The sequence below is a fragment of the Triticum aestivum genome, chromosome 5B (assembly GCF_018294505.1).
Source record: "Triticum aestivum cultivar Chinese Spring chromosome 5B, IWGSC CS RefSeq v2.1, whole genome shotgun sequence".
NCBI classification, from domain to species: domain Eukaryota; kingdom Viridiplantae; phylum Streptophyta; class Magnoliopsida; order Poales; family Poaceae; genus Triticum; species Triticum aestivum.
Window position 1 is genome coordinate 594,940,725 of NC_057807.1, and position 22,137 is coordinate 594,962,861.

General features: G+C 47.2%; 1 protein-coding gene across 1 annotated transcript; it reads left to right on the forward strand.

Annotated features, from left to right (window-relative positions):
* Window positions 1–12,422: 12,422 nt before the first annotated feature.
* On the forward strand, window positions 12,423–18,357 carry LOC123113497 (citrate synthase 3, peroxisomal). Its single transcript, XM_044534737.1, has 13 exons — window positions 12,423–12,739; window positions 13,480–13,660; window positions 13,744–13,829; window positions 13,953–14,057; window positions 14,263–14,325; window positions 14,521–14,630; window positions 14,731–14,850; window positions 14,924–14,999; window positions 16,163–16,236; window positions 16,368–16,488; window positions 17,110–17,207; window positions 17,306–17,429; window positions 17,961–18,357. The coding sequence occupies exons 1-13, from the start codon at window positions 12,518–12,520 to the stop codon at window positions 18,090–18,092; spliced, it is 1,512 nt and encodes a 503-aa protein (XP_044390672.1). The 5' UTR covers window positions 12,423–12,517; the 3' UTR covers window positions 18,093–18,357.
* The last annotated feature ends 3,780 nt before the right edge of the window (window positions 18,358–22,137 follow it).

Genomic DNA, 22,137 nt, shown 5'->3' on the forward strand with positions numbered 1-22,137 from the left:
CGACGGACGATCTATCGAGCCTCTTCTTCATTCTCTGGGAGCCCTTTCCTTAGGATATACGCGATGTACGGCTCTGTCCAGTCGGGAGTGATGACCAAAACTTCCATGATCAGGTCGACCATAGCTGGAACTTCAACTTCAGTCGGATCCGTGACACTTTTTGGCTGTGGAGCTTCTTCGGTGAAAGGATCTTCCTTAACTAATGGTGTATGGATGTGCTCCAAAAACACATTACTGGGAATAGCTTCTCTCTTGGAACCTATTTTTGCCAAATCATTAGCTGCTTGATTTTTCAGTCGGGGTATATGATGGAGTTCTAACCCCTCAAATTTCTTCTCTAGCTTTCTCACTGCATTGCAGTAACCAGTCATGGCTGGACTTCTGACGTCCCACTCCTTCATCACCTGATTAACCACCAAATCTGAGTCGCCATAGACCATGAGGCGACGGACGTCGAGTGAAATGGCCATACGCAACCCATACAAAAGTGCTTCGTATTCTGCTTCATTATTGGAGGAATCAAAGTGGATCTGGAGCACATATCTGAGCTTATCTCCTCGGGGGGAAACCAACACTACCCCAGCACCGGAACCATTCAGCATCTTAGAACCATCAAAGAACATCGTCCAGTACTCCAAGTGAACCTGAGTCGGCAATTGCTGTTCGATCCACTTGGCAATGAAATCTGCTACTGCTTGGGACTTGATGGCTTTCTTTGCTTCAAACTTGATATCAAGGGGAAGGAGTTCAATCGCCCATTTTTCCACTTGACCAGTTGCATCTCTGTTATGCAGAATCTCTAATAATGGGGCATCACTGACGACTGTAATGGAATGGTCAGAGAAGTAATGAGCAACCTTCTTCGTGGTCATATAAATCCCATATACAAGCTTCTGATAATGAGGGTATCTTTGCTTTGATGGGGTCAAAACTTCAGAAAGATAATATACTGGGTGCTGAACTTTGAAGGCTTTTCCTTCTTCTTCCCGCTCGACTGTAAGTACTGTACTGACGACTTGTCCTGTGGCTGCAATGTAAAGCAGCAAAGGCTCTTTGCTAATTGGAGCAGCAAGCACCGGCTGGGTGGAGAGCAGGGCTTTTAGCTCTGCAAACGCTGCATCAGCTTCGGGGGTCCACTCGAACTTGTCTGACTTCTTCATCAGTCGGTAAAGAGGCAATGCCTTTTCACCGAGACGAGTGATGAATCGACTTATAGCGTCCAAACATCCAGTAAGCTTCTGGACATCGTGCATGCGCACAGGGCATTTCATTCGGAGTATGGTACCAACTTTTTCTGGGTTGGCGTCGATTCCTCATTCGGAAACGAGAAAATCGAGTAACTTTTCGCCAGGAACTCCGAATGTGCACTTTGATGGATTGAACTTGATATCATACCTCCTGAGGTTGGCAAATGTTTCAGCAAGGTCAGTCAACAGGTCGGAACCCTTCCGTGATTTGACCACAATATCATCCATGTATGCTTCCACATTCGGACTAATTTGAGTGAGTAAACACTTCTGAATCATCCTCATGAACGTGGCTCTGGCATTCTTGAGGTCGAATGGCATGGTGACATAACAGAAGCATCCGAATGGAGTGATGAAAGCTGTTTTGATCTCGTCGGGTCCATACAGACGGATCTGATGGTAACCGGAATAGGCGTCTAAAAAAGACAGGCACTCACATCCCGCAGTTGAGTCAACTTTGGTCGATGCGGGGGAGAGGAAAATGATCTTTCGGGCAGGCCCGATTGATATGTTTGAAATTAATGCACATGCGAAGTGACTTGTCCTTCTTGCGAACCATGACAACATTGGCGAGCCACTCGGAGTGATAAATCTCTCGGATAAACTCCGCTGCTAAGAGCCGAGCCACCTCTTCGCCAATGACCTTTCTCTTCTGGACGGCGGACCGTCGAAGATGCTCCTTGACAGGTTTCACTTTTGAGTCAACTCATAGACGATGCTTAGCCAGTCCCCTGGGAACACCCGGCATGTCTGAAGGCTTCCATGCGAAGATGTCCTAGTTCTCATGGAGGAACTGGATGAGCGCTTCTTCCTATTTGGAATCGAGTGTTGTAGAAATATGGGTTGGAGCAGCACTGGGCTTGGTCGGGTGAATGTGAATCGGCTTTGTCTCACCGGACGACTGAAATGCTGATTCCGTAGCAGGCTTCTTGGCTCACAACAAGTCACTCGGATCTGCAGTTTTCTGGTATTCCTGCAGCTCTACCACTGCCATCTGAGCATCGGCGATCTTTGAGCCCTTCTGAAAGCACTCTTCTGCCTTCTTCTGGTTGCCAGTAATGATGATCACACCTTTGGGACCAGGCATCTTCAATTTGAGGTACACATAACATGGTCGAGCCATGAAAAGCGCATAAGCTGGCCTGCCCAAAATAGCGTGATAAGCACTCTGGAAATCCACAACTTCAAACGTCAACTTTTCTTTGCGGTAATTCTTGGAATCGCCGAAAACCACATCAAGAGAAATTTGGCTGAGTGATTCAGCCTTCTTTCCAAGAATGACTCCGTGGAAACTCATGTTGCTGGTACTGAGTCTGGACATCGGAATGCCCATCCCTTTCAGCGTCTCTGCATACAATATATTCAGGCCACTGCCACCATCCATCAAGACTTTAGTCAGTCGAGTGCCCTCGACGAATGGGTCGACCACCAAAGCTTGCCTCCCAGGGGTGGCTATGTGCGTCGGATGATCGGACTGGTCGTATGTGATGGCAGTCTGGGACCATTTCAGATAACTGGGCGTCACCGGAGCAACCATATTCACCTCTCGGTTTATAACTTTCAATCGACTTTTGATTTCTACATCAGCAAAAATCATCAGGGTGGAATTGACCTGGGGGTATCCATCATCACTATCTTCTTTGTCTTCAACTTTGTCCGAATCCTTCTCCTTATCTTTGGGTTGTTTCCCCTGGAACTGCTGGATCAGGAGCCGACACTGTCGAGTGGTATGTTTTGGGTAAATGAATTTACCCTCTTCATCTTTCTTCGTGTGGATGTGGCACGGCAAATCCATCACGTCATTCCCTTCCTTGTCCTTCACCTTCTTAGGGTTCCAAGACCCTTTGGGTTTCCCTTTAAACTTTCCTTGAGTCACGGCCAAGGCTTCCCCAGGAGCAGCTGGCTCGGCTTTCCGCTTCTGCTTCCGACTGGAGTTCCCTCCACCAGTTTCATGAGCGGCTGACTTGTACTTGCTACTCCGGAGCCGATCTTCTTCTTCACCATTGGCATACTTGGTGGCAATCTCCATCATTCGACTAAGGGTCATGTCTCCGGTTCGACCAAATTTCAGACTCAACTCTCTGTTCTTAACGCCTTCCTTGAAGGCACAGACTGCCTGGTGATCGGATACATTCTTTACCGTGTGATGCAATGTGATCCATCTCTGGATGTAATCTCTCAGAGTTTCATTCGACTTTTGCACACAAGATTGCAGCTCTGTCAACCCTACTGGTCACTTGCAAGTTCCTTCAAATGTTCTGACAAACACTCGGGCAAGATCTTCCCAAGTGTAAATTTTGTTGGGTGCCAACTGATTGAACCATGCTCTGGCCGAACCCTCCAACATAAGGGGCAGATGTTTCATGGCCACCTCATCGTTGCCGCCGCCAATCTGAACAGCCACTCGGTAGTCCTCAAGCCAAGTATCAGGCTTGGACTCGCCAGTGAACTTACTGACTCCAGTCGCCAACCTGAAGTTGGGAGGAATCACCGCGGCTCTGATGGCTCTGTTGAAACACTTTGGTCCTGAGACGTGTACTCTGCTGCTGGTGGGTATATCTCTGTCATGACCTTCCCGGTGAGATCTGTTCCTGTCGACCAAACCTTGAACGATAATGGATCTCGCATCAAAGCCTGGTTCTCTGGGGTCGACTGGAATCCTTTGCCCAACACTGTGCTGGCGTCTGTCATCCTGCTGTCGAGGTGTGTACGATCCACCCCTTGGGGGAGGGGTGGGCACTCGACATCGATCATCACGATCGAATCGGTGATCATACTGCTCATGGTTCTTGTACTAATCATCGCACAGGCCTCCACGTTCCTCACGCCTCAGGGGCGATGACTATGGGCCGACTGGACTGTATTCGCAGCGACGGATCTGCTGTGAATCCTATTCCGCGACTGCGATACAGCTAAATTTTGATCTCCTGCTGCCCGGAGTAAATCTCTAATCTGTAGCAAGCCTCTGCCAGTCTCTGACTGGGAAGGCTGAATTGACTCTGCTATACGGGCTGCAGCTGCTAGATTCTGAATCGGAGTTCGATATACCTGAGTCGGTGGTGGAAAAAGTTGACGTCGACTGGAGTCTGGAACCCGTTGCCGCGCACGCTCGTTGAGTGCTCGCTGGAGGTTCTCCAGTTGAGTGCGCTCAGCTAAGTTGGCCAAGCGCGCGTCTTCTAAGGCCCGAGCCTCGGGGGTTTCTCCAACTATAGGAGTGTGAAGCGCATCCATATTCCGGCAGCGAAGTTCTTCCCTCTGCAGCGAAGTGAGGGGCTCGGGTTGATACTCTTCATGGGCCAGCGCCAGATCGCCTCCGCCGTCGCCTCCGTCGGCGCGGGGAAAGCCAGGAGGACTGCATGGACCATTGACCATCAGCACCTCCGCTGCTGGATCACTGCTGTCGCACTCGGATGTAGTCTCTGCGAAGCCAGTCGACAGGTCGAACAGGCCGTAGAGAGATTCGTCGGGCTCAATCGCCGCGACTTGGGGGGTGGCCGATTGGCAGGCCACCGCATGCCCCACCCATCGCTGAAACCTTGACCGATCGGAGCGCTTGCGCCGGCGGGAAACAGGGAGGGAGGATGACACAGGGGCCGACCGATACTGGGTCGACGGTTGCCGCAGGAGGACGCCGCAGAAGCACGCGCGAAAGTGCGTCGCCCCGCGGACGGGGAGCGCGTCGATGTCGAGTGGAGCCTCCTGAAGCCAAGCGGAGTCATCGGCGATGAACGTGAGCGCGCCGAGACGGATCTCGCGGCCCTCGACCAAAACTCCGCCTGAAACCATGATGAAGGAGATCGGAAAAATTGCAACTTCTTCAATAAGTCGCTAAGACACCTACCCCAAGGTGGGCGCCAACTGTCGTGGTTCTAAGTCTAACAGTAGAATAGGGGGGTAGGAATGGAGAGGCAAGATCCTATCTATGGAGTAGTCGTATACGCAAGATGTTTACGAGTTCAGGCCCTTCTCGGAGGAAGTAACAGCCCTACGTCTCGGAGCCCGGAGGCGGTCGACTGGATTATGTGCGTATGAGTTACAGGGGTGCGAACCCTTTACACTGAGGAGGGGGTGGCTCATATAGAGTCCGCCAGACCCCTCCGGCCCTCAGTTATGCAGGGTTTAAGGTACATTAAGATCTGGCGTTACTGGTAACGCCATACATAAAGTGCTATGATGACCATAAAGGCTACTTAATGACCGACCGTTTGTGTGCAGACTGACTTTAGATCTCCTGGCGGTCGAGTGGTTGGCTTCATGGTCGAGTGTTTTCAAGTCCGTCAAGTGGAATACTTCTGAGTCGACTGATAGGTGGTTTCTTCTAGAGATGTTCTCGGGGAGGGTATCTTGGACATGTCCATGACCCTACCCTAGGTACATGGCTTCATCACCCACCTTACAGTTGAGCAAATCAGCAATGCGCCTACCCTCCTCCGGCTCAACCCCCATCGTGAGCACCTCGCATTTGTGGAAATTTATTTTGAGCCCCGACATGAGTTCTAAACAGATAAGAATCGCCTTGACCGACGCAATACTGTGGTGGTCTGGGCGAAACATAAGCAGTGTGTCATCTGCATATTGTAGATGCGTCACTCCCCCTGGAATGAGGTGGCCTACCAACCCCTGGATATGGCCAGCTGCGGCTGCTTTCCGAAGCATCGCTGACAGCGCATCGACAACAAAGTTGAACAGAAGAGGGGATATCGGGTCCCCCTGCCTGAGTCCCCGTTTGTTCCGAAAGAAATGCCCTATTTCTCCGTTCACCGATCAAGAAACATATGATACGAGGGTTACATGTATCATACATGTCATAGTGATGTTTCTATGAAGATGTCTACTCGTGCACCCCTCGCAGGAGCAAGCAACAAGTGAGGTGTGAAATATCTACGGAAGAGTGGATGCATAAACAGTGGGAATAAAAAAATGTGTAGCAAGATAGAGGCGTGCATGATTTCATAGTACGCAATGTGATACTCAATCCAGAACGCTTTACAAGTCCCCTAGTATTTTGAGTCTACTTTTGACCATTGATTTGACAATAGTATATACGTTCAAATTTAATATTTGTTGCGTGTAAGTTACATTTTGTTGGTCAAATCATGAGGGGATAGATATTGAGAAAAATGTGAAACAAACTTTATTTCATACCTATTTTCTCAAGCATTCTACCACACCAAATGCAAGCTACGATTGTTTGCCATTTGGTTGCATATTTGCGCCCACGAGATGCAAAATAGTGGTTCTTTGAGTGATTGAATAATCACTCTAGGCCCTTGGGCACATGCATACAACAAAGATTGAGATAACTAAGGACTCTTGCACTTTTCATACCTTATAGATTTAACATAAACATATATAATTGTAAAGTATGGTTTGCATCCAAAATAGATCACTTTTGATAGACTTGCCAAAATGGGATGATCTGCTAGCAGTTAGGCCGTCTTTGTAAGACGGGATGTGAATCAACAGCCGACATTTTTGTCTCCAAAACTTTTAGTGGTCATGTCGAGGGTGGACTTGCAACTGAGACAAAAAAATGGGTCGGGCTTAGCTTCATGTCAGGGGTGGACTTGCAACTGGAACAAAAGTGGATCCTAAGGATAAGGAGACAAGACACTCGCTCATCACCATTGCCTGCCGTCTCTTCTTCGCGAGAATGATAATTGATCCCAGTCACTAGCCCCCTTCTTCTCCTCGCATCGCTCACCGGAAGAGAAAGAATTAGCGAATGTGTGAGGTCAAGAGAGTGGCAATGGGAGATATATACGTAGATACAAGGTACAGAGCCTATCTCTTCCACTTCAACGAGGAGGCCACATAAAAAAAACAAAAATACCCAGCAAAAAAGGGCTCCCGAATCACAAACCAAACAGCCCGACAAAGAAGAGACACACGAGTTTGATTCATTTGACTTGACAGTTTAATTCTCCTAACATTCTTCCTACTGCTCTGGTTATGATATTGCTCTGATAAACTTTTTGTTGCTGCGTCAATCTTTTAATTTGGACTAGTGAAGGAAACTTGGGTCGTATAATCCAGCCAAGCTAGTGAAAAAAGTCTCAAATGTAAAAGAAAATGCTTGAAGTGATGTTTAGGTTTCCAGGACAGGCCGATCATTATTCCTGCACTATAGAATTATAAGACTAGGTAGCTCTAGGTAATCCCGATAAGATGCAGTCCTGCGAAGCCACACCAAAGCATCACAACCCAACCAATAAGATTCATCACAATGACGCTAGACACACGATCAATTTCCTATACCGAGTTCATTATTGTGTGGCTATCTTTATACAGCAGAGCATCCTCCCCGTCCAACTGCGGGCAACCGGGCGTTTTCAATCAGAGAATTCGGAGGCTGCCGCTAGCTAATCCCAACTAGACGCAGTGTAGCAAAGTACCAAATGATCACAACCCAACTAGCGATCATCACAGTGACGCCGGGCACACAATCTGTTTCCTATACTGGGTTCGTAATTGTGTGGTTGGTCTTTGTACCCTGCAGCATCCTATTCGTTCAAGGACACACAAGGAAGCTAGTTGATGCCACATGACACATTGGTGGGGAAAGGGCGTGCACCATGTCTCTCTTCCTGATGCCGCTTATTCCAAAGGGGTATACGGAAGAAATTGAGGGCGCGTGACATGGTCTAGGCCTTAGTATCAAGGCTTATAACTAATTGGTTGGAAAGTGATCTATTTTACTAACTCCTTCATACACACTCTTCCCTCATCGAGTCATAGAGATATCACACACGAGTAAAGGAGTAACTCAATAAGTAATAAATAAGGATGCAATAGCAACACCAGTCTCATATATAAGAGATGGAGGCACCCGGAATTGATATGTCATGTGATTACCAAAGGGCACATGTGGCCATTGATGGATGGAATGATGATTGTGTCCCTAATGGTGGAAGACACGGTTATACATATATATGACATGATGTACCTTTATGAAGATGCATGTACTCTCTTGCAAAGTTGCATGTAGTAAGTCATAAGATAGTACATAAAACTTAACATGAGTGATCTAAACGCTCTTATATTTCTTTACGGAGGGAGTACTTAATCAGTCACATATATATGGATGCAGAGTTGTAACAAAGTTTGTGAGTTCATTAAAAATAACAAACTAAGAAGAACAACAAGCAATTATAACACACTAAATCATCAATGTTGGGACATAATTATCCCAACAACTCGCTCCAGCAGGGTACTTTCTACAATCATGCTCTCGTCGAGTCGTGGCGCTATGCTGAACCAAGACCACAACCAACCCATAGACAAGAAGAATGTAATTTTTTAGAAAAGAAGGTTGAAACATTCGGTCTCTACATAAAAATATACATACAACCATTTTTATTAAATTATTATTCAACAAATATCTGTCGAAAATTTACATCAAACAACCCAAAGCCACCACTTCACACCTATAAAGACTTGACAATGAGGAATGCCATCACAATGCCCCACCATCTAGATCTGAGGTCATCACCGAGCCGCCCACACGACGTACCGGGAGCACACATATGGTCCAACATACCCTAAGAGTGTTGGGAAACATAGTGATTTCAAAAAAATTCTACGCACACGCAAGATCATGGTGATGGTATAGCAACGAAAGGGGAGAGTGTTGTCCACGTACCCTCGTAGACCGTAAGCGGAAGCGTTATGACAACGCGGTTGATGTAGTCGTACGTCTTCATGATCCGACCGATCCAAGTACCGAACGTACGGCACCTCCGAGTTCAGCACACGTTCAGCTCGATGATGATCCCCGGACTTCGATCCAGCAAAGTGTCGGGGATGAGTCCTGTCAGCATGACGGTGTGGTGACGATGATGATGCTCTACCGGCACAGGGCTTCGCCTAAACTCCGCGACGATATGACCGAGGTGGAATATGGTGGAGGGGGGCACCGCACACGGCTAAGGAACAATCCGTAGATCAACTTGTGTGTCATGGGGTGCCCCCCTGCCCCCGTATATAAACGAGCAAGGGGGGAGGAGGCCGGCCCTAGGAGGGGGCGCGCCAAGTGTGGAGTCCTACTAGGACTCCCTAGTCCTAGTAGGATTCCACCTCCCTTGTTGGAGTAGGAGAGGGGGGAAGAGGGGGAGAGGAAGAAGGAAAGGGGGGCTGCGCCCCTTGTCCAATTCGGACCAGAGGGGGGGCGCAGGCCTCCTTCCTTTTGGCCTCTCTCCTCTATTCCCGTATGGCCCAATAAGGCCCATATACTCCCCGGCGAATTCCCGTAACTCTCCGGTACTCCGAAAAATACCCGAATCACTCGGAACCTTTCCGAACTCCGAATATAGTCGTCCAATATATCGATCTTTACGTCTCGACCATTTCGAGACTCCTCGTCATGTCCCCGATCTCATCCGGGACTCCGAACTCCTTCGGTACATCAAAACTCATAAACTCATAATATAACTGTCATCGAAACCTTAAGCGTGCGGACCCTACGGGTTCGAGAACTATGTAGACATGACCTAGAACTATTCTTGGTCAATAACCAATAGCGGAACCTGGATGCCCATATTGGCTCCTACATATTCTACGAAGATCTTTATCGGTCAAACCGCATAACAACATACGTTGTTCCCTTTGTCATCGGTATGTTACTTGCCCGAGATTCGATCGTCGGTATCTCAATACCTAGTTCAATCTCGTTACCGGCAAGTCTCTTTACTCGTTTCGTAATACATCATCCCGCAACTAACTCATTAGTTGCAATGCTTGCAAGGCTTAAGTGATGTGCATTACCGGGAGGGCCCAGAGATACCTCTCCGACAACCGGAGTGACAAAACCTAATCTCGAAATACGCCAACCCAACATGTACCTTTGGAGACACCTATAGTACTCCTTTATAATCACCCAGTTACGTTGTGACGTTTGGTAGCACCCAAAGTGTTCCTCCGGTAAACGGGAGTTGCATAATCTCATAGTTATAGGAACATGTATAAGTCATGAAGAAAGCAATAGCAACATACTAAACGATCAAGTGCTAAGCTAACGGAATGGGTCAAGTCAATCACATCATTCTTCTAATGATGTGATCCCGTTAATCAAATGACAACTCATTTGTCCATGGCTAGGAAACATAACCATCTTTGATAAACGAACTAGTCAAGTAGAGGCATACTAGTGACACTATGTTTGTCTATGTATTCACACATGTATTATGTTTCCGGTTAATACAATTCTAGCATGAATAATAAACATTTATCATGATATAAGGAAATAAATAATAACTTTATTATTGCCTCTAGGGCATATTTCCTTCAAAGAGTGCATCACATGCACACTTTTAGAAGCCGCCACCACCATCAAACAGTCGTTCTATCTTCAGGGTAGAGATCCACATTATCCTTGCCATGTGTAGGCGCCGCCACGATGCCAAACAACGCCACTGAACTGCACTCGTCCATCAAGATGGATCAACCACTGCTCCATGTCGCCAACGCGGTAGATATGAAGCCTCTCCACCTTCTGACCCCTCTAGCGGCTGCTCCAAAATGATGCCCATAGGAGGGAGAACAGAGCCAATCATCGCCATCGTTCGATCCAGGGGACCCAGATATAGGGTTTCCCACGGAGTAGCCTGATCGAGGAGACGAGACCTTCAATGACGATGCATTCATCAGGGTAGCAACACAAAGACGTCGTCATTGTCTACCATGAACAGAGTCGGATAGTTCTGACCGGCAATCGTGCCTCCCCTTCCTCGCCGCCAGCAGTAGTCGACGTGCCAGACAAGAATGTGACCTACAAATTAAGGGTTCAAGTTTTCTTTTTGTTTAAATAAAAAATAATATCATTACGACGTACACAAATTTACCAAGATTATGCTCAAATAATTATCAAACATATGTGAGATTGACTGCAACGGGTTAAATTTAAGTCTATTCATAGCTTTAACAGGCCATAGCGCAGCGACTATCAAGGAAAATATGTTAAATAATCTCTTGTTGAATGCAGAATGTATAAAGTTTATTGTCATTCCGATTGCATTATCCAAATTATCCCTAGTCAAAAGGATACTCTTATTTTTTTTAGAAAAAGAGGTTGAAAGCCTCGGCCTCTACATCATTGTGATGTGCACCATCATTTTATTGATTATTAAGCAGAGTAAAAAACAAAGTTAATTATGACCGAAGCATTTCAAGATATGAAATAAACGCCTATGACTAAGTTGACAATTTCCGTACTAGCACATTCAACAAATCAAAATTGCTGAAATGAACTGAATTTCGGTTATTTTGGTTCAGGCTGAAACTGAAAGTGAAAACCTTTAACAACATCGAGCTGTGCGTTCCTCGCATCCCTCTCTTGCTCTGCTCATCTCCGACCGATCCGATGGATCGCACCGACCCTGCGCGGGGCCGCCTCGCCGTGCTCTCTTCCCACCTCCTCGGCGCCGGCGCGGAGGGCGCGGACCCCGCGGCCGCACTGGAGAGGTTGCCGGCGTCGGCCGCGCCTCCGGGGACCCGCGCCGGTGTGCTTGCCGTGGTGAACACGAGGACGGGGGAACGGTACGAGGTAAAGGTTTCGGAGGATGTCACCGTCTGCGCCACAGACTTCATGTACAAGCACATGACTATTCAGAATGTTTTCAACGACTATTTTAGTGACGTGAGAATGGCAACTTTAGCTGTCAAGCATGGCAACTTTTGCGCTTTAGTTTAATTTTTGGCAGGTGCTTGCCCCTAACTTAGGCCCTGTTCGGCAAATCGCCACAAAGCGAAGCCTGCGGAGCGCCCTTTCAGCCATTTCTCAAAGTAGAACTAGATTCTGCTCCGCTCCGGCGTGGAGTTGGAAAGCGGAGAGAATCCGAACAGCCCCTTACAGTCAACTAAAGTTGCCATGAAAAGCGTTCGGGTTACCACGCTTAAACCCCGAATGTTGAGGCACTTATCATTTTCGCTCTTTTTATTTCTTTGCTCCATCCACTGACAGGTAGGGTCCACATCGCGAGATAAGTGAGATGACTAAGATGCATTATTTGCCACGTACGCAGTCTGACCGGTCAATGCAAACACAATATGAAGCTACACGATGCAGTGAACACACGAGACAAAAACATTCACCTCAAAAAAAAAACGAGACAAATACATTGACCGCCGATGCTACTCAGAAAGGAAAGATAAACAGCATCGTGCTGCGCGAAGCAAAAGCCGTACCAAACCAGACGTCCAAGCAACCGCTTCCCTCTCTTCTCTTGCTCTGCTCGTCATCCCTCCAGTCCACGCGGCTCGCACCGCCCGATCCGATGGACCGCGCCGATCCCGCGCGGGGCCGCCTCGCCGTGCTCTCCTCCCACCTCCTCGCCGCCGGCGCGGACCCCGCGGCCGCGCTGGAGAGGTCGCCGGCGTCGGCCGCGGCCCCGGGGACCCGCGCCGGCGTGCTCGCCGTGGTGGACACGAGGACGGGGAAGCGGTACGAGGTCAAGGTTTCGGAGGACGGCACCGTCCGCGCCACAGACTTCAAGAAGGTATAAAACCAGCAGTCCAGCCTGATGGCTTGTGTCCTCCGGCGGTGGGGTGTGGCCGTGTGGCGTGAATCGATCTGTGCTGCCTCTGTCCATAGCAGCGAGCTTGTGTTCTGCAGTTCGGTTAGCAGTAGGCTGGCCTTATGGATTCGGGATTGGATTATGATTTGTAATAGAAGATCTTAATTTTTGGTTGGAACTTGCCGTTCCAATCCAGTAATTAGGAGCAACTGTTGAACCTGCATCAGATCAGATGATCCAGCAATTGATGATGTATTCTTTTGTAGAGATTGTAATTAAGGATGATAGATAGGAGTTAAAACACTTAATTCGACCGAGCTCATGAAATTGAAGAGCCAACAGTCTATATGCTTATTCTGCCGGGTGAGGGTTGAAGTTGAGCTGATAATCATTACAGGCTTGAAAATTGTTTTGACGGGTAACTGTTGCAGGTAACGATGTCACAGCATGGTCTAGCAAAAATTTTCTAATTGGCCCACATGCGTAGCTTTGGGAAGCTGGTAGCCGTAACTACTGATTTCGTTTGTTATTTCAGTAGACATTGTCTACAGATTTCTGTGATTTTGCAGCACCAAATTTGAACGGAACACGCTATAAGCATTTTACTCTTAATGACACCTTTTTCGCGAAACTGGCCGGAGCTCTGCCTCAATGATGATTCATTTGCATCATGAAACCAGATCGAAGAGAACAAAACTGATTGTCATTCTGTTATGTTGTAGATTACCGCTGGAAAAGATGACAAGGGTCTTAAGACTTACGATCCTGGTTATCTCAACACTGCCCCCGTGCGTTCTTCCATCTGCTACATCGATGGGGATGAGGGAATTCTTCGCTACAGGGGTTATCCAATTGAGGAGGTGGCTGAAAGCAGTTCATTTGTTGAGGTCGCCTACCTCTTAAGTAAGTGTTTTGCAACTTGTATTCCTAGAGCATATTCGCTTTTTGTTGTTGTAATCGTTGGTTAATGACTTCTGCGTCCACAGTGTACGGGAATTTGCCAACTCAGAGTCAACTGGCAGGCTGGGAATTTGCAATTTCACAGCACTCTGCTGTTCCTCAAGGACTCTTGGTATGCTTTGTCCCTTACCTTTTCTTTTAGAGTCTTGATATTGCTATATATTAGGAATTACATGTAGGTTTCGGGCTTCGTTCGGATTACAAAGTGATGTATGGTGCTTTCTAATTTTGGCAGGATATCATACAATCAATGCCTCACGATGCCCACCCCATGGGTGTCCTTGCCAGTGCAATGAGCACACTTTCTGTCTTCCACCCAGATGCAAACCCTGCTCTTAGAGTAAGCACATTTTAAATGCACCAATTTAGGCAGATGATTATTCACATATCTTATGAAATGTTATAGTATCCGTCAAACCCTTGAACTTTTTCTGTTATAAGTTTAGTCTGTTTGATAGTTTATTGTATATGCATACTTAATTTTGTTTTTTATCTTTTATGTCTAACAGTTTGAAATTGATCTTTGACATATTCTACCCATGCAGGGGCAAGATCTGTACAAGTCAAAGCAGGTTAGGGATAAGCAAATTGTACGAGTTCTTGGGAAGGTATGGCTAATAATCTGATTATCTTCAGTTAGTGTAGTTTTTCAGGATACACATCCAACTGATTAAATTATGTTTGTGATGCCAAAAATATCCGTGGATTCTGCACATAACCTCATGATCAAAGTTGCAACAACAGTACTTTCTGTTTTTAGTCATGTACATGGCTTAACTTTCTATATCTGATCATTTGTTTAGGCACCAGCAATAGCAGCTGCAGCCTACCTGAGACTAGCAGGAAGGCCTGCCGTCCTTCCTTCAAATAATCTTTCTTATTCGGAGAATTTCTTGTATATGCTAGACTCTTTGTAAGTCACATTACTTGATAATTCTTTTTATTTGTTTTCCCACATATATTGGCTAAAGAATTCATTTGGTACATATTTTTCTACTTTTGATGTGTTGCAGGGGTGACAAAGAATATAAGCCAAATCCCCGACTTGCACGGGTTCTAGATATCCTTTTCATTCTCCATGCTGAACACGAAATGAACTGCTCAACAGCTGCTGTTAGGCACCTTGCTTCAAGGTATCATGTCCTTCATTCTCTTCTCAAGTGGGAGTAGTAAATCGATGCCTAATTAGCTATGATATCTATATAGTGGTGTTGATGTCTTCACTGCTCTTTCTGGTGCTGTTGGAGCTCTATATGGTCCACTGCATGGTGGCGCAAATGAGGTAAATTATATCGAGCTCTGCCTCCTCCTGGTTCATGCATTCATGCTTATAATGCTTCTACATATTTAACAATCCTCATCATTAGAAATTCATTAAATAATCTAAGAAACAACAGGACTGTTATGGCGCTGCTAGAAGTAGGGCGCGAGAAGGCCGGCCGGGGGCCTTTTTGCCCACGGCCGGGCAAGAGGGAAGGGATTTCCTTCTTAATCTTGCTTGATTAGATTGATACATCTCCTCTCTTTATATATAGAGGTTTACTTGACTCCCAAGCAAGGCTTACTTGACCCCTAAGCAAGCGACCCTTATCTCTAATTAACCCTAAGACTAATGGGCCCATTAGGCCCATTACGTACTCTAACAAGGACCTTGCTTCAGCAGCTCTTACATGATAACCTTATGAATCTTGCATCCACTTGTAAGGAAGTTTGTACTTTAAATAATGATTAACTTACCTAAATCAGTTTTAGACCGTGCATTACACCTCTGGCCCTACCAGGCCCATTCAATACCCAAATTGAAACATAACAAAATTTGATGTATGTTACTAGGAACCTCATGCAGTTGTAGTTCATCCGATGTACCCTAAGTTTGTTGGTGGCAGGAGCTTGCAACGGTACCATGACGACCAATGCCTCCAATTTCTCTTATGAAGAGAGTCTTATGTCGATATCTCCCTGACCTCATCTACATTGCTCAATATCTCCTTAAGTTGGAACAATCAAAACTAGTGCACAAAGTATAACCAAGATATTAGACCATGAGGAGCAACTTATTAACCCGTGTGTGGATTTTATTAGATTTGGTACCTGTAAAGTGTTTATGCATAGTGGCAGGCTGTCATTTTCTCCATGTAAAGCAGACTCCATTACTAATTATAATTCGAAGGTGATTAATCTTTGCCCGATTCACATTGAAACTCACGAAAATGAATTCCTGAAGGAAGGCCCACCAACACATTTCTACGTGTTTTTGTTTCTCATCGTGGCGTCATGCAAGTAGATCCATCCTCCCAGGAATATCCTTCCAGCCCCACACCACGTTAGTTTTTAGGGAATGTATGTATCGTGAAGTCTTTTGATTTCAGAAACCTGCATCCTGGCCAAAAGAGATCAATGATTTGCATCTTACTATGGGACTTAGCGTTATGTTCTGTATGTCAGGCGGTACTTAAAATGCTGAATGAGATTGGAGCTGTGGAGAATATTCCAGATTTCATTGAGGGAGTGAAGAACAGGTGATACACAACTCCTGCTTGATTGATATTTTTCTTGTCTCCGTGATAGTCTTTTCAATAGAATCTCTACTTCGATACCTTTTTGATGTACCGTGGGACTTGTTTTATAAGTGATGTCTGTCCTTTTTCAGGAAACGGAAAATGTCAGGTTTTGGGCACCGTGTGTATAAGAACTATGATCCTCGTGCTAAAGTCATCCGGAAGTTAGCAGAGGAGGTTTTCTCTATTGTTGGACGGGATCCTCTTATCGAGGTCAGCTATTCCTGATCTGTTTAACTGTAGAGAGGAAGGTTTTCTGAGAACTTTACCAAACCCCCATTTATGTAGAGAGAGTTTGATCATTGCTCTCATGTAATGAAACAGAGTTGCGCTGTTTATGCTGTGGGTACTAAGTGTCAGTAACTTAGTCTATGAAGCATTATGTTTAACCATGCAAAGTAGAAAATACAGTAAAAATATCTTTTTCTACTGGGTGAAAATTGACTCTGAAAAACGGTGAGATAGATGAAGTGCAATTCAGATTATTTCCACTTTGGATCTGATGACAGTTGAAAGGAACAAAAATAGTGGACTTAAGTTGTCCGATTGTTCGCCATCTGTTCTTTTTATGACCGAACGAAAGCTGTGTGTTTTATGCTACTGTTGTTTGCCAATATCACAAACGGCTAACACTTCAGGGTTTGATAATCGTTCATTTTGCTAATTAACTTATTTTTCTATTAACACCCTGGAGTTATGCTATCAACAAGGGCCTAATAATTATGCCGCGTTCTTTAAATGAGGGTCCTAAACAGCTTGGCTATCTGTGTGCAACTGTAATCATGCGTTACCAAATCAAACACATCCTTATGATGTTTTCTGATGCCATACCAGGTTGCTGTTGCTTTGGAGAAGGCAGCACTGTCAGACGAGTATTTTATCAAGAGGAAGCTGTATCCAAATGTGGATTTTTACTCTGGCCTGATTTACAGGTGTGTCAGTTGTTTCTTCGAAAACGAGTCTATTTTCTATCCCCCATGCACCCTATTTCTGTTATTGAATACTTACATTGTGACTCGTTGATTTTCAGAGCAATGGGATTCCCTACAGAATTTTTCCCTGTGTTATTTGCAATTCCTCGCATGGCTGGTTGGCTAGCACACTGGAAGGAGTCACTTGATGACCCTGACAATAAAATTATGAGGCCCCAACAGGTTAGTGGCTATCAACAGTTTTATGTAGAGCACTTCTTTTTGCTTGTTCTGAATTCGGGGACAACCATTTCGTTTTGTTTGTCAATCTATATATACTGAGCACCAGCTTGAGAGTTACCATTATTCTTTGATCTGTAGTGCGAAATATAATGTTGTGCATGCTTCTTGTTCTGTTGAGTGTTGGTCGGTGGATCTAGTTTTCCCTGTGCTTTAGCAAGGACTTCTTATCACGGTGATACATGTTCCTGTGTGCACCTTGAAACGAGCAAACGATTTTGCTTATGCAGAAGTCAGTCAATGAATTCTAGTCATGTTTCACTTTATCTTGTCTTCCTAGAGTGTCCTGTTTCTTTTTTGTCTGTCATATTCTCAAACTAGTAGAACAAATAAGTCTGTTAACATTATTTGAGTCACGCAGTTGCTAAAACAAAACCATCCAAGACACAGTAGTTGGTTACTCAGGCGGCCAGATATTCTCATACTTGCGCAACGATTACTTTGTCGGCGTTAACTTGATTGCTATTTCTTCAGGTATACACGGGCGTTTGGCTGAGGCATTACACCCCTGTGAGGGAACGAGTGACATCTAACCAGGGCGAGGAACTTGGTCAGATCGCTACATCGAACGCGACGAGGCGTCGCCGTGCCGGTTCTTCCCTGTAGAACAACAGCACGCATGGATGCATGGTGCAGCATCCAGCCCACACAATAAACCAAGCTGCTGTCCTTGCCACTCACAACGCCTCAGCGGCTCGAGTATGGGGGCTGTTGTCCTTCTGGTGTCACCAAGACACTTAGCGGTTGCCATGTAATAAAGTTGTAGTAGAAGGCACGCTGTGGACACTATCTATGCACACACTATGCTCTAATGATGTTGGATTTACAATCACACTGATGGGATTTATGAATTTGGGTGGAGTTGAGTGGATTGGGGATGTCGAGTCTTTGGCCACCACTATGCAAGGATTGGTCTGGTGTGTTGGAACTGTTGTTTAATCGGTGTGGCCACCGACCTGTGGATTCGGTGGTGTGGGTGGGGCTGAATGTGCTTCCGTTCCGTTTGGCCAGACCGGTGGACTGTTGGTTGCTGCTCTTTCAGTGATGTTCCTTGTACTTGGCGACGTTCTGGGTGTTGCGTTCGGTTGTTTGGTTGCTGCGGGTGGTGCCTTGGTGGTCGAACCTGCAAAATCGGATCTAGAGGACATGAATATAGCGTGGCGCAGCGGAGCGCACCATTCTGCCTAGTTCATTTTCGTTATCATATGGTTTTTTTTTTTGAAACGAGGCAAAAGGTTTGCCATTTGCATTGATTAAGAAGAAGAGAGAATTGCCCGGTTAATTCGCGGAAAACCGGGCTAAAACCGATACAACTCAACCCACATGACATGGGCACCACCGGCCAACCTGGCCACCGACATGGAACACAAAGCTGCAAAGAAGAAAGACATTCGCCGAGGAGTCGCAAACGTCATCGCCATCACCGATTGCCTCGAACGAGCGACTCCGACTTCACTATAGAGCTCCAATCTCGAAGCCAACCTGCAAACAGCTGTATAGGAGCCACGACGGCATATGCCACCGGATGGCCACACGCGCAAGCAACTGACAACTCCGACTTTGACGACGAGCATCACAGGGAAATATGCAAGACTTGCGCTGACCGTGCCCACAGAAGAGCACCTCGGACATGCCGGGAAGAACCGACTACCGAAGTCCACGCCGCGACCCGAGCTCCTCTCGATGCCATCATCGTTGCCAAACAGAAACCAGCGCCCCGCCTCAGCAAACCACGCGGCGAAGATGCCGCCATCCACAGCGAAGATGCCGTAATCCACCAGTCTCCCAGTCGTAGCCGGCTCCGAGACGATGCCCCCAAGGAGGAGAAAGACGCGAAGACGCCTTTATCGCCCGACCCAGCGGATCTGAGGTTTCCCTCCGGGGCCAAAGCCGTGGGGAGGAGGAGCACACCTCCACGACAACGCTTTCAAGAAAGATCACGGCACCCGCAGGCGCCGCCGTCGCCGGCTCCGAAGAAGGCCGAAGCAAAGATTTCTCCTGGAGATGCGCCGACCACCTACCACCACCGACCACCGCCCACCAGCCACCACCTGCTGAGGCCGACCTCATTCAGGCCACGGGATCCCACGATCCACCACGACATGACATGCACCACCCCCTGGCCGAAGCCGCCGTCCACCACCGCAGCACCACCGTGGCCACCACCACCGCAGCAACCCACGCCGCATCGCGAAGCGCAGCACCCAGATCGATGCACCTCGCACCAGATCCAATCAGAGCTGCACATGCGAAGCAGCAGACCAGACCAGCAGGATCCCCTCTGCAGCACACCTCGCACTCCAGAGAAGCACACACGCCACGCACCGCCGGTCACCACGCCCGACACGCGCCTGCAGCCACCGCGCCCGGCCGGTCGCTGCGCCCCACGCGCACAGCCGGAACCGAGCCGCCACCACGCAAGCGCGCGCCGTCCACGCCCCGGCCACATCAGGAGCTCGGACCGAGGCCGCCGCCCCGGCGCCCCACACCGTCCGCACCAACCGCCGCCAGCGGGGTCCCAGATCGGATCGGGACCGCACGAGGCCGACGACCGTGACCGCGCGCACCGCGACGGCGCGCCCACCGCCGCGACCAGACGCCTCGCCACACGCCGGAGACCGCCTCCGCCGCGAGCAGCGACGCCGCCACGAGGCCGAGCGCCGGACAGCCGCGACCCGCACGCGAGCGCCCCTTCTCTCGAGCGAGCAGCAGCTACAGAGACCGCCCCGCCGCCGCCGGCTCCGCGCAGGCTTTGCCTGCCGGAGGCCACCGGCGACGGCGAGGGGGAGAAGAGGTTGGTTATCATATGGTTAGTGTCTTCAGTTTTTTGCTGTTTGTCATGACTTGCTACCTTGCTCTGTTTTTGGATCCGTGAATGCTGTCTCCTTTCTGGACCACATCCCATGTCTTCTTGAACAATAATAATACACTGACTACAGTTACGAGCTAAACAAAATATGCATTGCAGCTTTATATGTATCTTTTTCTATTTGGTAAAGAAAAATATATCAATATATATGAAATTTTAAGCCACCCTACATAGTGAGATGTGTATACGATGACACAACTGTACTGCAATAAGAAAAGAATTCGCAACTGATTTTCCGTGAATTAGATCATCTTGGTATAGCCTTCTCTATGATTAGTTCTAGTGATAAAGTGGTACAAAGCTTTTTCAAAATTCTTGGACACGTCCGACATGTAGTTTTGCTCAAATCATTGTTTGCTTTGTGAATTCATTCTGCTAGGTAGCTACTTGCTGGCAAGCCATGTTGAATTGCCATTGCTTGTTAATCCGTGCCTTTTCTTGTGCTGTAAATAATCTTTCTTTTGTGACTTCAAGTGCGTAGTGACAGCCTTTTCTTTGGCTTGTCTTCTATTTCGGCTGGTTCTCCTTGAGATGTTATCGAAGATTCTTACTATACGTTATGTTTATATGTAATGGTGTTTTTAATGTTTATTATAAGACTTAATTTAAAGCAAGAGAATTAGTATATGGAATTATGGGCACAAAAAGAGAAGCTAGAGAAAACAATTATTTTCTTTGGGGTTAAAGGGGTTTCATTGCTCAACTTCGAGGGAGATCCTTCATACAAAGTTGTGGTATATTAGCAGGATCCGATCTGATCCATAGCTAGTGTCGTATGCCCTTCAGCACGACCAAAAGAAACTAATCTATGACTTACAACATTTTGGTTCCTACTAACATGAACAATAATAGAACTCCCTCTCACCAAGACGCTTCCTAACTTCATTCACCAACATTGCATTCAACGATCAATCCGGGGGACTGTGCCTGCATAGAGAGCATCACAGCTTTACAGTCCATCTCAACATCAATTGGCAATGTAGACCATAGCAATGCAAAGTTTGGCCCCTCCAAACATGCTCTAACTCCGCTTGCACTGGGCTCGCACAACGCAATATGTTTCTGCACGCCGAGAGGATTATGCCACCAGTGTTGTCTGGTAGAATCATCCCAACACATGCTTCACCCGTCTCCTTGATATATGTCCCATCTATGTTAAGATTAACATGGCCATGAGCAGTGGGGTCCATCTAGCGGCGCATTATCTGGCCTCACATAAGATGAGACGGTGGGCGTCCATCGACATCCATTAGGGTTTTTGCTTTTAAAAAGATCACCTACAGTAGCGTACTTGATACTAACTAGAAAACTTGCATAGAGATTGACCATAATGGTAATCATTCTAAATTGTCAGGCCACATTCAAAAGCATGAAAGGGACTTTGTCTACATCATTCTAAATTGTTAGACTTTCCGTCCCGCATCACAATTTAGGTCTGATTTACCGCTGATTTTGCAGGGTGCACGTCCAAAAGACCGAAGAGAACAAAGAGGAGACAGTTCACCCGGAGGTTCATCACCTTCTCCTCATCCACCGCCGCCACACCGGCCTGACAGCCTCCGCTGACTCAGCCTGAAAGCGCATCGTCGTCCTCTCACGTTTCCTTGCCGCGGTAGCGTCCTCCCTCGCCCATCATCGGGTCATGATGCAAGCCACCACAAATGCCATGGTCTGCACGAGGAACATGCCCTGCAGTAGCGCCACCTCCAGGAGCACCATTGCGACCTAATCCCTTGGGTCCCTTGTCGGCACGAGGAGCGTGAGGCTGTGATCGTGGCGGAG